General features: G+C 36.9%; 1 protein-coding gene across 4 annotated transcripts in view; it reads left to right on the plus strand.

Moving 5' to 3' along the window:
• The window catches only part of PRKCZ (protein kinase C zeta), a 60,678-nt gene that overhangs the window by 19,828 nt on the left and 24,923 nt on the right, over window positions 1–15,927 (plus strand). For all 4 annotated transcript variants that reach the window (XM_075437651.1, XM_075437650.1, XM_075437652.1 and 1 more), the window contains 5 exons: window positions 8,263–8,348; window positions 11,264–11,395; window positions 12,591–12,672; window positions 13,377–13,429; window positions 15,396–15,584. In XM_075437651.1, coding sequence (XP_075293766.1) covers window positions 8,263–8,348; window positions 11,264–11,395; window positions 12,591–12,672; window positions 13,377–13,429; window positions 15,396–15,584 — 542 coding nt within the window. The remainder of the gene's footprint in view (window positions 1–8,262; window positions 8,349–11,263; window positions 11,396–12,590; window positions 12,673–13,376; window positions 13,430–15,395; window positions 15,585–15,927) is intronic.

Here is a 15,927-nt window from a genome sequence, read left to right on the forward strand (position 1 = left end):
GATAAAGTGTTCTTTTGAACCCTGAAAGCATAAATATGTTCAGCCACTTAAAAATATTTTAAACGGTGACTATTTTTCCTGTATATCTGCCATCTCAAATTCTTTGGGTTTTCTGCTAAGAAGGATTTTTACATAATGCTAGTAAAATAATGTTCTCTTCTGTTATTTTGTTCTGTAATGCTATCATACTTTGCGATTTAGTTTCAAAGTAATTACCCTCCTTCCAAAGACAATGAACATTTCATTTCATTCATTTATGCTCAAAAGATTACCATAACTTCTGTAGACCCTGTATACAGATCAATGTATCATCAGATTTAAAACAAATAAACACTTTTCAGCAAATAACTACCTTGATGCACAAACACCAAATTTGTTTTCACTTAATTGACAAACATTTTTGTTTTGACTGGATAATATGTGAATAAACTCTGGGCTGTTAGTCACCGAGTTGTATTCTTAACAATTCTTAGTGATTAGTTAATAAACAGTCTCACAAGTAAAAAAAAAAATCAAATTCTGTGAGCGAGCTCACAGCTGGTGTTCTAGAATTCAGCATGCAAGAGGTGGATCTCCCAGACTTGCTATAAGTTCTCCACAGGTGACTGGGAGAATCCTACTCTTATCCTGGTTTAATCCCAGATTTATCTGTCTTTGTATCATTGCAAGTGTATTGCACTGTTCAACTTTTACATGACCAGCAGTCTGATGAGAAGGAGCCAGTTGTTGAAAGGGATGTAGATATGTTCAGTTGTGCAATCTTTGCTGAAGGTGGCGCTCAGTTTTGTGTGAGGTCCAGGCTGCAGTTGTCTGTTCCCCTGCATCGCCCAGCTGGTACACAAGCCAGGCAGATGGCCACTTTTTTGCCTAACCAAAGCAATTCACTTCTTACGCTTGATATTAAGTGTGGATTTTACTGTGTCTTAAGAGATTTAAGTCTTTTGTTCATTTTTTTGTTTGCCAGAACATGCCAAGTTCTCAAGCATTTGTTTGCCATGATTGTTGGAGGGTTACAGTTCCATTACAATTTTCAAGAAACAGTTTTGTAAATTGTGTTTGCTACTGAATGTTTAGGTACCTCTTCTAAAGTATCAGTTGATTTTCTTTTGCATGAGGGTTAGTAAGCATAATCCTTGGATGTTTCCTGTGTGATAGCTAAAGTATCTTATTATTCTGGTAGGATGCATCCTTGTCTTCCATGCTGGGAGTCTGTGAGGTGCATCTCTGAGGTGTCACCCACAATATTTTTCAGATTGATCAGTCCCTCTGATCACAAGTACAGGGAACATTTAAGGGCAGCTTATATTGTGTAAATGTTTTATTTCTTGTATTTCTGTGAATGTGAAATATTATTACTTTTTGTTTGAGAGTGAAAGCCTGAATTTTTAAAAACAGTTTTTTAAATCCCTTTGTTTCTTAGTTTTTATTTCTTGTAATTTGAATGCAATCAGTATTTTTAATGACAAGACAATCCAGATTTTCTAATTGCCATTCATATGAGCTTTTTAACTTAAAGACCAAGAAAGAGCGTAAGGCATTAACAGGTGGGATTGATCTACAGGGGCAGGCAGCACCAGTGCAGCAGAGACTCTTTCAAAATGAGACGTTAGCTCTGTTTTGCTTAGATAGCATTGTCTTTGTGAATGTGACTTAGCACCTTGCAGTGGCATGGAGCCATTAGAACAGCAGGGTACGAATATGAGCAACTGAGAGCTGATGCATGAGAAATCAGTGCATGTAGAGGATAGGTTTTCCACCTAGCAGCCCTGAAGTGGGAGTTGGTTGACCCCCTTCTGAGTCAGTGGGGAATAGCATATACAAACATTGTTCTAGCTGTGTTGCAATAAGGGCTGGGGAAATGTTACTGTTCTGTGAGATAGTTTTATTTCCTTGTTGGTTGTCTGCTGATGCTCTATGTAGTACACTCTTTGTCATTATTGCTGTCTTATGTGCTTGATTTTTTTTTCATAGAGGTTGATCTGACTTTCTAGTTAATTTTAGTGCCTGTTGAAAAAGAAAAGAAGGATGAGGATATGGTTCCCCAACTTTTAATCAGTTTTAAATTAAAAAATAAAATGCTAACTTCTGACCATTTTAATAATGGCAAGAGGTGAAAGCACTTAATACCTGTAGATTATTAAGGATACTTTCTTCCTTTAACTTCTGAAAAGGAATGGTAATTGTGTGTAGCAGCTTATTCATAATAAAAAGAAGGGCCGGTGAACGTAACATATGAGGTGTCTGTTACATGCTTCAGAAAGAAGTTTTATTGTTTCAGTTTAACTATTTGGGCCATACTAGGTAGCAGATATGTGAAACAACACACTATGGAAGTTCTTTAGAATTTTCTTTCCCAAAATTTGGTCTATCTTTACAAGTAATTAATTTTCTTATCTTTTTTATCTAATTCAGAGTCTATTTGAAATACCAATATAATTTTCTTACTTGTAATTCATGAGCTGGTGTTGAAAGAATGTTCATTTGTCTGCTCAGCAAAACATTAAAAGAACAAAACAAAAACTGGGCATTCTCATACTGTCCAGCTGGCAGGCAATGTAATTGGCCTGTAAACAAGTTGCATTAATCTAAGAAGTGATTTGCAGCAATAGCAAATTATCTCTGTGCTTGGTATAGTAAAAATTTCATTATAGTTTGATCACATAAGAGCAGACATTGGAATTGCATTTGTAAATCCAAATGCAGAAGAAATTACTTTTTTGTGGCTATCTTGCTGCCATTCATTGGTGTAAACCACGCTTTTCAGACAATTGATGAATTCTCTTACATATTCTGGAAAACACAAGCATTTCTAAACTTTCAGATGGAAAAATAGTATTTTGAGGCAGGTTGGGCCTGTCTTTTAAATTGTTTCTTTTCTCCTGTGCTGGAGAACTGTGTTGTCATTTGAAAAATTATTGTGCTGCCTTTTGTTGCTCCTGACTTTACCAACTTACATTTTCAAAGACAAGGTTCACATCCTTTCTGCTAAGTTTTGAGAAGATAATTTTTAATTGGGCGAGTGTCTTCTGTGGATGAGTTAATTTGGAATAAACACTGAACAATACACAAATTGTTCATCCACAATTCATTTTTTTGTTTAATTTTTTCACAATATTTTTTAAAAGATGAAAAAACCCAACCCTAGGGATGGCGTTTGAAAAAAAAAGTGTTAAATATATTTACAAGGTTTATTGCGCATTACTGTTAGTGATGTAGTTGTACAGCTTGACAACAGAGGGAAGAATTGCACAACAGCAAGTCAGTTGTTTCACACTGGTTTTTATTTAGAGGCAGCTGGCTAATTTTGTTTCAGGCATTCAGTTTGAGTATTTTTATTTCCCTTTAATCTTAACGTGAAAAATAGTCTCTTTTTTATTCCCTCCAATTTTCCAGTCTTGGAAGTAGATGAAGTTCAGTACATGCATTGTAACTAGAATATGTATTTGTGTTCCCCAATAAAAACTTGTTATCCGTGTTAGCAGCATAAAATATCTTTGAGTTTTCCTCTTAACTTGTTCACGTACAAAATGAATATTCAAAAAAATGCTATTTTTTAGTTAGGCAAGGCTTATGTTTAATATCCATCAGAGAGGAAAGATTACTTTGTTTAATTAGGGGGGTGCTGTCTCCTTCATTCTCCAAGCAGCTAACTCATTTTATGAGTTAACTGATGAGTTAACTCTTTAATGAGTTAACTGATGTGTACTGTAAAATAAATGAAGTACCTCTTTTCATTAAACACAGGAATGAAATACTCATGCTTTTGTGAAGACATCCCTTTTTCTAGGTGGCTGGGATCAATTGTGGCTGTAAAAATTTTAGTTTTTGGTTATCAAGAATCACAGAAGCCCTTACTTGTTTTATTCTAACATGTTCTAGAAACACATACCAAAACATTTGCTTTCACTTCAGAAGTATCTTTTCCCCCATATGAAGTGCAGGGGTGAAATGCATGCCTAGGATTAGAGCTTTGTTCACACATCACACAGAACACTGACAATAAATTTTGTTTTTTATTTCTAAATACATACTTACTGCCATTTTAAGAATCTGCTTATTGTTCAGAATGATCTAGTATAGCTATAAGATTTTTGAAGCTGATAATGCTTCAGAGTAATAATGAAATTAAAAAACCCAAAATGCTTTTTGTAATCTGCTGTTATCCTTAAGTGCATTTTTAGGGAGGATGTCCTCTTTCATGAGTGTTACTAGATACACAGAATATACATTTTAGCCCACTTCTGTAGGTTATTCTAAGCAGGCTGCCCAGGATCGTGTCCTGATGGCTTCTGAGTATCTCTGCAACCTCTCTGGGCAACCCGTGCCAGTGCTCAGTCATGCTCACTGTGAAGAAGAGTTTCCTGATGGCCAGATAGAACCTCCTATGTTTCTTTTTCTGCCTGTTGCCTCTAGTCCTGTCACTGGGCACCACTGAAAACAAAGTGACTTGGTCTTAATTATACCTTCCTTTCAGGTGTTTGTATACATTGAGATGTCTCTGAGCCTTTTCTTCTCTAGGCTGGTCCCAGCTCTCTCGACCTTTCCTCATATAAGAGATGCTCCAGTCCTGTAAGCATCTTGAAGGCCCTTCGCTGGACTCTCTTCAGTAGCACCATGCCTGTCTTGTACTGGGAGCCCAGAACTGGACATGGCATTCCAGACGTGGCCTCCCCAGTGCTGAGCAGAGGGGAAGGATCCCCTCCCTCGACCCGCTGGTAATGTTCTTCCTGATGCAGCTGAGGACTCTGTTAGCCACCTTTGTCACGAGGGTGCATTGTTGGCTCATCTCAACTTGGTGCCCACCAGGACCTTCAGGTCCTGTTCCTCAAAGCTGCTTTCCAGCTGGTTGGCCCCACTGCTGGTGCATGGGGTTATTCCTCCCTGGGGGTGGGCCTCTGCACTTCTCTTGCAACTTCGTGAGGTTCCTGCCTGCTCAGTTCTCCAGGGATTGAGGTCTCTTTGGAAGCACAACTGTGTGGTGTATCAGCCACTCCTCCCAGTTTTGTATCGGAGAGCTTGCTGAGGTGTGCTCTGCCCCATCCATGTCATTAATGAGGAGATTGAATGGGATCGGAGCCAGTGTTGTCCCCACTGGGCTCCAACTAGATGTTGTGCCACTGACCGAGTATGGATTACAAAAAAAAATGCTACTATTGACAATACTAAGAACAATTTATACACTACTTTGTGTAATAAGAATAATAGAACTTGTGATATAAAGGTGCATCTTACAGTGATCCCTGTTTTCTCGTTTTCTTTTTTACCTTTGCCCCTTTTAGAGACGGGGGATAGGAATTGATTCGCCTCAGCCCCTGCACTGACTTGGTGGCAGTCATAGGGGCAAGCTGTAGGGGTTCCTACCTTTTAAAGCTATGCTATATGAAGTTCAGTTTTTGTTAGACTGTTGCGTCACAAGTCTATGATATAAAAATCTGACTTTGATTTAATATTTATCATTAATTAAGGAAGTGGCTTGCTCCTTTATTTACAGACTTCATCAGCACAAGCTGCTCTAACTTATTCACTTAATATTCCTCATGTCAGTGATAAGCTACTGTTCGGAACACAGATGTATTAGGTTGCCTCCATATGGTGCTTTGTCTAATGAATTAATTAGCAATTTTGGAAAAAATCCTGAAGTTTTTCTTTGCTTGGTGGAAAGTAGTCCTACAAATGGTGGGACAGTTTCTCATTAATGTTTGTGTTTGAGCCTATTTTTAGGCAAAAACTCTGCAATAGTCTTGCTAGGTTCTCACTGAAATTTTCATTGCGCTTAAGAAAAACAGGTATTTTTGTTTACTTTAAGGTCTGTATTTGGCAGATTTTTGAAGAGCTACGTGAGTCAAACAGAAGGGATACACCTCTATTCTAGTAACTGTATCTTTGCCATTTGTGGCATGCAGTCTTTCACCTCCTTTGAGAAGTTGCTATTCTCCCCCCACCCCCAAATTGTTAACAATTTATTTAATAATGCAATGTCTGTTTCAAATGCTTGCAAAGTAAACATTTGCACATGCAAATAGAGTAACATATGAACGTTTGTGGATTTGGCACTGTAGATTTGTGGAGTCACAGAAACTTCAATCCTTTTGCACACCTTACTCTATTTTTGTCCTTCAAAAGCATCTAAAATCAGACCCAGTGTTGCAGTCGGCGTTCACACATTGTAGGTCAGTAGCCTGGGATTTTTGCTTGCTCAATATTAAGTTAAAATAATTCTTCAACACAGAAAATATTTACTGCTTGCATTGTCTTTTGACAGTGAAATTGTTTGGGTTTTTTAATAAAAAAGAGACTTCATCTCTGATTAGGTGTGGATATTTAAAACTTAACTGTTTAAAACTTGAAAGACAGAAGCATTAAAGATGAAACTTTAAGGTGGTTTTGCATTAAATTCTGAGGATTATAAATTTGCAGTTTAATAACTTGTCAGAATGTAACAATGTTTATTAAGCAAGTCTGTCAAAGTTTGTATTATGCTTTTTTTGCTGTATTGTCTGGGACATTTTAGTTGAGTGCATATTTTTCTACATACAATATTGATTGTTATAGATTGTTTCACTTGTATTAGACTGATTAAAGGACAGCTTTAACAGCTAATGTGATGTTGGATGCCCAGGTTGAAAGCAAATAAACAGAAAACACACCACACCCCCACACAGGGAAGAAGTGAGGATCATCTTATATATCACTTTATATTGACCAAATATAATTGGCTTATTATGAAACTGAGTTGTTCTGGTTGGCAGAACCAGTGTACCTAGGTACCATGTACAGCATATATGTAGCCATTGCAAGTGATCATTAAAGTGTATATTTCACTGTTGTCTTCTCACAGTTACACTTCCTATGCTGTTCTCCATTCCCTATGAAATTGCTGTACTTAAAAATTTTCCTATTCAAAGTACATGAAACATGTTTTGTACAAGCTGCCAGATGTGTTAGGTTGCATTATAACTAGTATAAATATTTTTTTTTAAAAGGCATATGTAAAAGTTTGTACTGGAATATCTTACTCATCATGTTATGGGATGTAGCTGTAAAATCATGATATGGAAATCAGAGTTATTCTAGTCTTTCACATTTCTTTTTCAAGTAAGAGGATGTTATAACACCCATAAAAACACTGTAAAATACTTTTCCTGGAAATGTTTAAGGGAATGTGTCAGACTTGTCTCGCTGTCTAAAATATGCTTGTTAACTCTACATACTACAGTAAACTTTGAGAACACCTAAATTTGAACCACTTAGTAGGTGTAATTAGAAGTAATTATTCACCAATTAAAACCTTGCCAGATCTGACTCCTGCTATTAAGAGGCTAAAAAATAAAAAAAAGAGAGTACGTTGTCGGTTTTAACATCACTGCTGAATTTTTTGCTGAACTTACCCCCTCTTCTTTCCCCCCCTGTACTCCCCACTCCATCCAGGACCCACTTGTGTTGCCTGCTGTGGCAAGCTCGTGATCCTGGTGATGTGGCAGGGCTGGGCTGTGTCCCCGTTACAGCTGTGTGGGCTCTGAATGGGACTGTTCATGCACTAACACTCTATTAAATATCAAATTGTCCAATTAGCTGGTCATGCAAAAATTGCCCATGTGTATGTGAAAAGTGACAACAAAAGTCGTTTGGAGTAGGTGCTAGGTGCTGTCACATATGGCCTCTGGGAAAGTCTGGCTTAAACAGATGAAACAATTTCTTGTTACGTTTAAAATATATTAGAAAGAATTGCAGACCTGCACTTGAACTGTTTGCCTAACAGAATAAATATTTTGGTAATGTTTAATGGTAAGATAAAAATGAGGTTGAATAATGTAACTCTCAAGACTTGTAACTTCTTTAATATTGCATATCTGAGGTGTTATTACAACCAAACACCCTTTATGTGTTTACATACGAAGGTGACACGGTGAGATCAGCATTGTCATTTCCCCGGAGGAAGCTGTTCCTTTAACAGTGATCTGTTCCTCTCACCTGCGCTCGAACAGCGAGCAGCCAAGGAACTCTAACAAGATTATGATCATGTGAGGAAAAAGAGACAGGGATAGAGAAAAGGGAGAGGCAGTGGTGAAAGCACATCCTGCAGAAGCTGTCATTTACGGCTGCCTTTAAAAAAAAAAAAAAAAAAAATCAGGAGGGGTTTTAGCTGTGCGTTGGTGTTTAGAAAAGCAAGATTGTTTGAAGTCACAACTTGCTTAACTTAGCGTGTCTGGTATTGCTGTGCTCCCATGCTGCTGCTTTACACCTTTTTGATTTCTTTCTTAGAATCCATCTACCGACGTGGAGCCAGAAGATGGAGGAAGCTGTACCGAGTGAATGGGCATTTGTTTCAAGCCAAACGTTTTAACAGAGTGAGTACTGTTGCATAAAATGTTAGGTTTTGGTAATGTTCTGTGGTGATTGTTTTCTCAGTCTGTGCTTTTTCTGTATTGGAGCGTTGAAAAGAAAGGAAAAGCAAGATGCTTATTCATGTGACTTCTCAGTCTCTGCAGTGTTATTCAGGTCATAACAATCAGAAAAACTTGAAACTCTTTGAATCTGGGATGGAGTTGATAATACAAGGGTGGTGGAAATTATTTCTATAGTCTCTAAAAAACTGATTTTGTGGTTGTTAAACTGATGTATACTTAGAACAGCATTTCTCCTCTGCACTCTTTATGTGGTTTTGATTGCTTGTTAGCATAATCTTTTCCTTTCAGTACTTTCTGTCATTCTTAAAGATTAAAACTCTTGATGTTAGCTGTAACTGTTTTGAGTCTGAGGTATTACATCATCCAATTAAGGAAAAAAAACCTGGTTTATTGAGCTAAAATACAACTGTGTTAAGAATCTATCTTAATCCACATATGCAAGTGAATGTAGCTTTAAGGCTGAGACACCTCCTTCACTTATCCCATTATGCCTAAGTATTGCAGCAGATATACAAATGTAGGATAGACTTTGGGGAGTTCCATACAAAACTGGGTACAGTGAGGTGAGTTCGCTTTTTGATTCAGCAGTAACTTTTTTTTAAATGAAACTAGCATTTTTTTCCTAATGCTCTGCACCCCAAAAACTCCATTTAAACAAGGAAAAGCCCCTTAAAACTCAGTACCTTATCACTAGATATGTGAAAAATGTCATGCATCTGAATTATAACATGCATTTGTATAATGTGGTGTGCCAACTCAAGGTTTTTAATTTATAATGTGAAACATGTACTTTTTGTGCTTATTTGATACATGGTTAAAACCAATTTCTTTGAAACATTGTGAATGCATACCTGACACATTAGTAACCCATGTTATAGACAATAAGGTTTTAACTGAAATCAGGCAAATAGTGAATATACACATAAAGATTTTGAAACCTCATTAGTATGCCCATTTCTCAACACTCCGAAACAAGACTACTTTATTATAACTGTCTGTATACAAATGAAATCACATAAAGCCAGAACGCAAGCCATATCCAACTGAAGTTAGTGATAAAGTTGACATGAACTGTGAAATGTGGCATTAAAATGTACACATTAATAATAAACTATGATTTATTGATGTTGACCAAATTTTTAAGACTGGAGCATTACCTGATGAATTTGTTCCTGTTTTAAAGTAACTTTTAAATTTTTTTTTCAGATAATTCAAATAAATGAACACATGCAAGGATCTAAACTTTAATCTTGTTGAACATAATGTCATGCTTAGCTCTTTGTTGTTGCTGTGTTTCTATGTGATTTGGAGAGGTGTGAGAGGGATACCTGTATTACTGAAGGAATTTGGGAGCTGCCCCTACATCCTTTCCCCCCCCTCTTTGCTTCCCTGCATCTGACTGAAATAAATTAGGTTATTGTCTTTTATGTCATTTCCAGAGCCTAAGACATGTTATTTAGTCTTAATAGTACTGCTGCCACACCTATACAAGAATACTGAAGGAAGTCTGATGGAGCAGGAAAGAAGTGGCTATAGATGCCCAGAGCTTCCTTTCTTGTTAGGCAGTATGGTTTTTGGTTTTTTCCCTGGGCAATGCAGTTTGGGTTTCTCCTCATCAAGGGGGACTGGCTGTACAGATGAACGGAGTGTAGTTTTGTTTTCTACAACTATCAAAATATGAGACAGGCAATACCGCAAATATTTTTTTTAAATGATCCACTCTGATCGATTTTTTTTTTTTTTTTTTTTTTTTAGTACTACTAGTAAGGATTTATAGTAGCTTAATACTTTTGGGCAGGACACCGTGTGTGATTCATCAGTCTGAGGATCTGAATAACCGCACTCTAACTTGCAGTTTGCTGGGAGGAACAGACTTCCACTGTTTTGTGGCTTTGGGACAGTTGCAGAGTTCTGTCTAAGCCTGAAGTGGGGATGAGTGCGGGGATTTACGTGCAGCTTGCAGAATGACAGGCAGTGTCTTACCCTGTTACAGTAGTTATTGGAGCAAAACTGCAGATAGGGAATAATGAGTAAATCTTCTCTTGGCCACCTGTGTACTGTGTAGAGGGATAACTGAAAGTAGGTGACTTCCTGGCGTGTAAGAATCTCAGATTGCTATTTGGCACTTTGGGTGAAGTGGATAAAATGACCACAGAGCACATACACTGGAAAAATTATTTGAAGACCTACCCTGTTCAAGTCAGCAGCAGGATGTCTGGCTTATTAATTTGTTCTCATTTTTATTTAATTTATTCAGATACATTTTGTTGCACATAAAAAAAAGGCCATATATTTTTGATACTAAATAGTGCAACATACAGAGGTTTTACATCAGACCTGATACATGATCTTTAATTATGCAAAGTTTCTACTGCTGTTCTACCACTGTTAAAGTATATAGGCGCAGATATAGAGCATTCTTCATACTTGTTTTTTGTAACTTTTTGTGCCAGTGTTCTCCAAAGCAGTCAGTTTGGGTGCTTTTTATGCATAATTTTGTAGTACAAATTCGTGTCAGTTTTGTTTGGGCAACCTCTGTCAGAACCTGAAATTCAGAATATGTTTGTTCTCTAAGAATGATTTGCTGATTTTAGGCTGTAATGTGTTCCATATGCTTGAGATATTTGTTTTCTTAACATTCATTAAAAAAGGACCCCATTTAGCTGAACTCTAAGTATGGACTGTAACTGTCAGTTATTAGGAAAACCCTGGATATTCTAGAAGAATTATTATTCAACATCTGTTAGGAGGTGACTAGGATGGGTTCTTGTAGGGTGGATTCTTGCTGCTAGATAACTACTCACCGGCAGAAAGGAATTGATAATTACATTGATAATATGCATTCTGGCTTTTAGAGAGCGTATTGTGGCCAGTGCAGTGAAAGGATATGGGGTCTCGGAAGGCAAGGCTACAAGTGTATCAACTGCAAATTGCTGGTCCATAAACGTTGTCATATCTTTGTTCCACTGACCTGCAAAAGGCATATGGTAAGTTTGCATTCTGTATAAAGCCAAGATGTTTTGTTATTCCCTGTGTTGCTGTTTCTAGATGTGCATCCAAAGTAATGAAACGCTGTGCATGGTTGTAAATTTATAATACTTGGTGGTAATTGGCTTTCAGTTTCTGAAATGTCAAGCCTCTGAATTGTAAGTGATAGAGACAAAGTGAGAAAACAAAACTTGTGATGTGGCTGAAGTGTGAGTAAGCTTGAGGTTGGCTTCTCCAGTAGACCTATTGTATTTTACAAATAGAGTTCTTCACTGACAGTCTAAGCGTTTGTTCCTTTTAGCCTATGGCAGTGTTTTAAGAACTGAGGCACTGGTGTAGTTTTTGCACTACCACTTGCAAAAAGGCTTGTTGCTTTCATGTTCTTGCCATCTCAGTTTCTCCAATACTGTTCTCATCCTCTCTATTTCCCTCGTATATCCCAGTGGCAACTCCAGTGTCTTCCCCGGGCTTGAAACATTAATCTGTATCCCTGAATTTTAGCGCTTCCCCATACTCATCACAGACTATAACCAGTATCTCGCTGGCTGCTGCATTATGTTGTCTCTTACTCAAAACTTAAACCACTATTTTTCTTAACTGGTATTGCAAATGTCTTTTGTTGACATCACTAGATTATTTGCCAATTTATTTATGCATGTTGCCATACCTACTGGAGTAGTCCTACCTGTCTCACTGAGTTGTGAATGAGACCAGGGTCCAAATGTACTAGAAAACTATCTGGTATTGTCATCTTTACAATTTTATGCAATACCTTTGCACAGAGTAAAAACGGATGTTTTTTTAAACGGGAAAGGAATATGCCAGTGCACTAAATCGAGTGTGTAACATCATGCTGAAGTGTTTACTTTGTTGCAGTTCCATGTGAAACACTCAGAAGTCTTAAATAGAATTAAAATTTGAACTTCTCAATAAGATACACTAATCTTACTTTTGGAAGACAGCTAAACGTCTGTTGTAGTTGCCGAGAATGGTTGACATAGCAGTTAGGCTTTTGGTAGGCTGGTTTTATAATGCATTACAAAATGTAATATTCAGAAATACTTTCCAGTTTTCATTCTGGAAGACAGAAATGTAAGGTAGTCATTGTAGTGTAGTTGCATGACAAGACATACTTATTTAAAAAGGACTGCATAAACTGACTTTTTTTCCTATATGACTTCTGTATTTTGCAAGGATTCGGTCATGCCTTCCCAGGAACCTCAGTTAGATGATAAAAATGATGAAGTTGACCTCCCTTCAGAAGAAACTGATGGACGTGAGTGCTTTCTTGTTAAGTTGGAATTCGTGTGTTTCCCCATTTAGAGACCCAGTTTCTACTCCACCTGTTTGTTTTTTTTATGAAGTTTACTTTGGATTATCTCTAGTTTAGTCCTGTGGATGAAATGCTCATTAGGGACTCAGTTATAGTAAATGTATTTCTGAAGCATATTGTCTGCTTCAGTTCCATCCCGAATTCATATGCTCTGAAACAATTCCAGAGTGTGAAGTTAAGCACGGAGCAGTTGTCAACAACAAATTTAGTTTTTAAAAAAAAGCACCTGCACTGCAAGTCCAAACTATGATGCTAATATAAGTGTGCTCCCAGACTTCATTTCTTAATTTTGTGCAATTTGCAGTATTGTTCCTAGGTTAACATTTTTGATTGTTTAACCTGTCCTGTTTTAAGGGCCTGTTTATCATACCCATTCTCCAAAAATGACTCTGGCTCCTGTCAGGTACCGTTATGAGCTCAAAGGTTCATTGATGAATTTCTTGCTGTCTCAGAGTTGGTTGTTTCTGCAGTGCGCTTAGGATCTGCTGTCAGGATTATGAGAAAAAAGTGGAAAAATTTGATCAACTGTCCTGTAGTATTTAAAGCAAACTGCTGACCCTAAGCTACTACATCTGTCTGTTTATCAGTTTTTAAAATTATTTCTAATGAAAGCCTTAACTACACTACTTGTTTGATTTCTTTTCCAGTTCCCTACATTCCTTCAAACAGGAAACATGACAACATCAAAGATGACTCTGAGGTATATTTTAAAAATATATTTGTAATTCACATTTACACACTCTTGATCATAGAACTTTTTATAAAATAGCTAATTATTCTGGGTTTTTTTTCTGCTGCCTTTTAAGAAAAGAAGTCTGGGTTTTCTTGCTAAAAATTTTTTTAAGCACTTTTGTTGGATTTTTCAGATTTCTTCTGTATATGGCTCTTAGCTATCCCAATCAGGATGTGAGAGAGTCTTTTTCCTTTGTTCTCCCCTTCATTCATATTGGAACAACAGTGATTTAGCAGGGGGTTTGACTATTGGTCCTTGCAACAAATGGTGGCTTTGACATTGTCTTGTCTGCTCTCGCTAATGGATGTACACCCTTTATTACCCTCAGGCTACCTCTGCAGGCTGTCATTATCCAAGTTGGTTCAGTCTGGTAATACATTAGCTATCCACCTCTCTCAGATGTTTCATATAAATAATACCTAACAATTTATAGACAGCTTCTATGGAGATACAAGTAGAATAACATGTGTTTAAACTGGGATTTTCAACTCTTTTGTAGAAGGTCTGGCACAGTCTCTACATACGAAGAATGTTATTCCCTTAAAGCAGTTTTAAAAATGCCAGTATGCTTTATTTCTAAACACATTTCTTTTAAAAATGCTTCTGGCATATTTAATAAAGAAGATGCACTCTGCAGAATGCTAGCAGTTAGTTTGATATCCCACTTCTAACAAGCCTGCACCTTTTTTCCCCTCTACCTCCACTACAATACTTGTCACTACCATTATTTCACACTTGAGTAGTTTCTGCTCGTGGGTGACTGCCTTATTTTCGGTCACATGTATGTAGATTTTTATCTCAAATTCAGGGATGGAAGGGTATAAATTTAAAACAGGTCAGAGAATTTTAATTGCTATCTAGAATTGCTGAATTCTGCTGTGGTTAGTGCTCAGGTAGATACTGTTTGTGTTTAAATTTTGATAGATGCTGTTTGCTCAACTGTCCTGAATTTTGCTGCTCTGATTTTCTCACCTTGCTTTTGATCTTTACTGAAATAATTTAAGATATCCTATGGAGAGGAAGTGGCATTCTGGGAGCTTTGTTGACTAGAATCTTTAAGCTGAGAGCAATCTCTTCTAATAGCAGTCAATCCTAGATCAAGATGCTTTATATAAATACTTCCCATAGTTCAGCAGAATGCTGATCTGTCTATGAGTACAGTAGTGTGAGGTCAGATAAAAATAGGCCACGGAAGTATGTCAAGGCATTGTATATATTGGTAAAACATGAAATGTCAAAGTACATGCTGCACTTGTCTCATTCAACTGCTTTCTCTTCAGTCTCACATGTTCACATCTAATTCCAGCAAACAGTCAAGATAAATTTTGTCTTTATAAATAGTGAATTTTAAAATAACATTCTTCATAGTGGAAAATTTCCTGCAAATTCTCACATTTGAAAAATTGGCATCTGCTTCTGTATGTTCTTGAACAACTATTAGAAATCTTCAGATTCATTAAAACTGTAGTGAACTTGGCACAGCCAGCTGTTGCCTGAACTGGAACCAAGACAGGTATATTGTTTCCTTATCTGTCTTCCTTTTAGATAGCCTTTATTTATTAGTGCCACAATATTTGTCAATATGAAAGATGCTCTTCACATAGCACAAAGGATAATTCTACATGGCCTACAGTTCAAGAATTTGAATAAAACTTTATTTCTGAAGGCATTGGCATCTGTTTTCCAGTAGGGAATATTTAAATGACAAATTGCATGAACTACTGCCTTGAGAAACACAGTAACTTCTTAGAGCAAAACCAATACCAACGAAACATTTCTAAACATATGTGTTAGAATCAGCTATTCAGATCTGTATGCCTGTGACAATGGCAAGGAAACTCAGCAAATTCTGTCTGGTGGTTAGACCTCTTTGCTTTAATAGTTACTTGTTATGAAAATGTCTTGTTTCTAGCATCTGTTTCTTTTTATACAGGATATCAAACCAGTCATTGATGGAATGGATGGAATTAAGATTTCTCAGGGGCTTGGACTGCAGGACTTTGATTTAATCAGAGTTATCGGACGTGGAAGTTATGCCAAAGTTCTTTTAGTTCGATTAAAAAAGAATGATCAAATTTATGCTATGAAAGTAGTGAAAAAAGAATTGGTCCATGATGATGAGGTAAAAGTCTGTGTTAATTGCATTCTGTTACATAGTGTGAAAACATCGTATGCTTTAACTAAAAACATTCAACTAAGAAAGCAGCTAAGGTTTTAGACAGCATTTCTGTCATAGAAATTTTACTGGCCTTTGAGCTCACTTGTCTTTAACTGTCTGTGTGAAGCACCAAGATAAAATCTGAGAGAAATGTCCCTGAATTTAGCAACAATTACCAATTGTTAATAGGCTTGGTAGAATGCATGTGAAAAGTACTCCAACCTGAATGTGCTAATCTATAAGTGATGACATAAATAGCGTGGAGTTTGGGCACTGAATTTTGGAAGAAAACAAAGAGGTTTCCCAA

This window comes from Opisthocomus hoazin, chromosome 16, assembly GCF_030867145.1.
Source record: "Opisthocomus hoazin isolate bOpiHoa1 chromosome 16, bOpiHoa1.hap1, whole genome shotgun sequence".
Taxonomy (NCBI): domain Eukaryota; kingdom Metazoa; phylum Chordata; class Aves; order Opisthocomiformes; family Opisthocomidae; genus Opisthocomus; species Opisthocomus hoazin.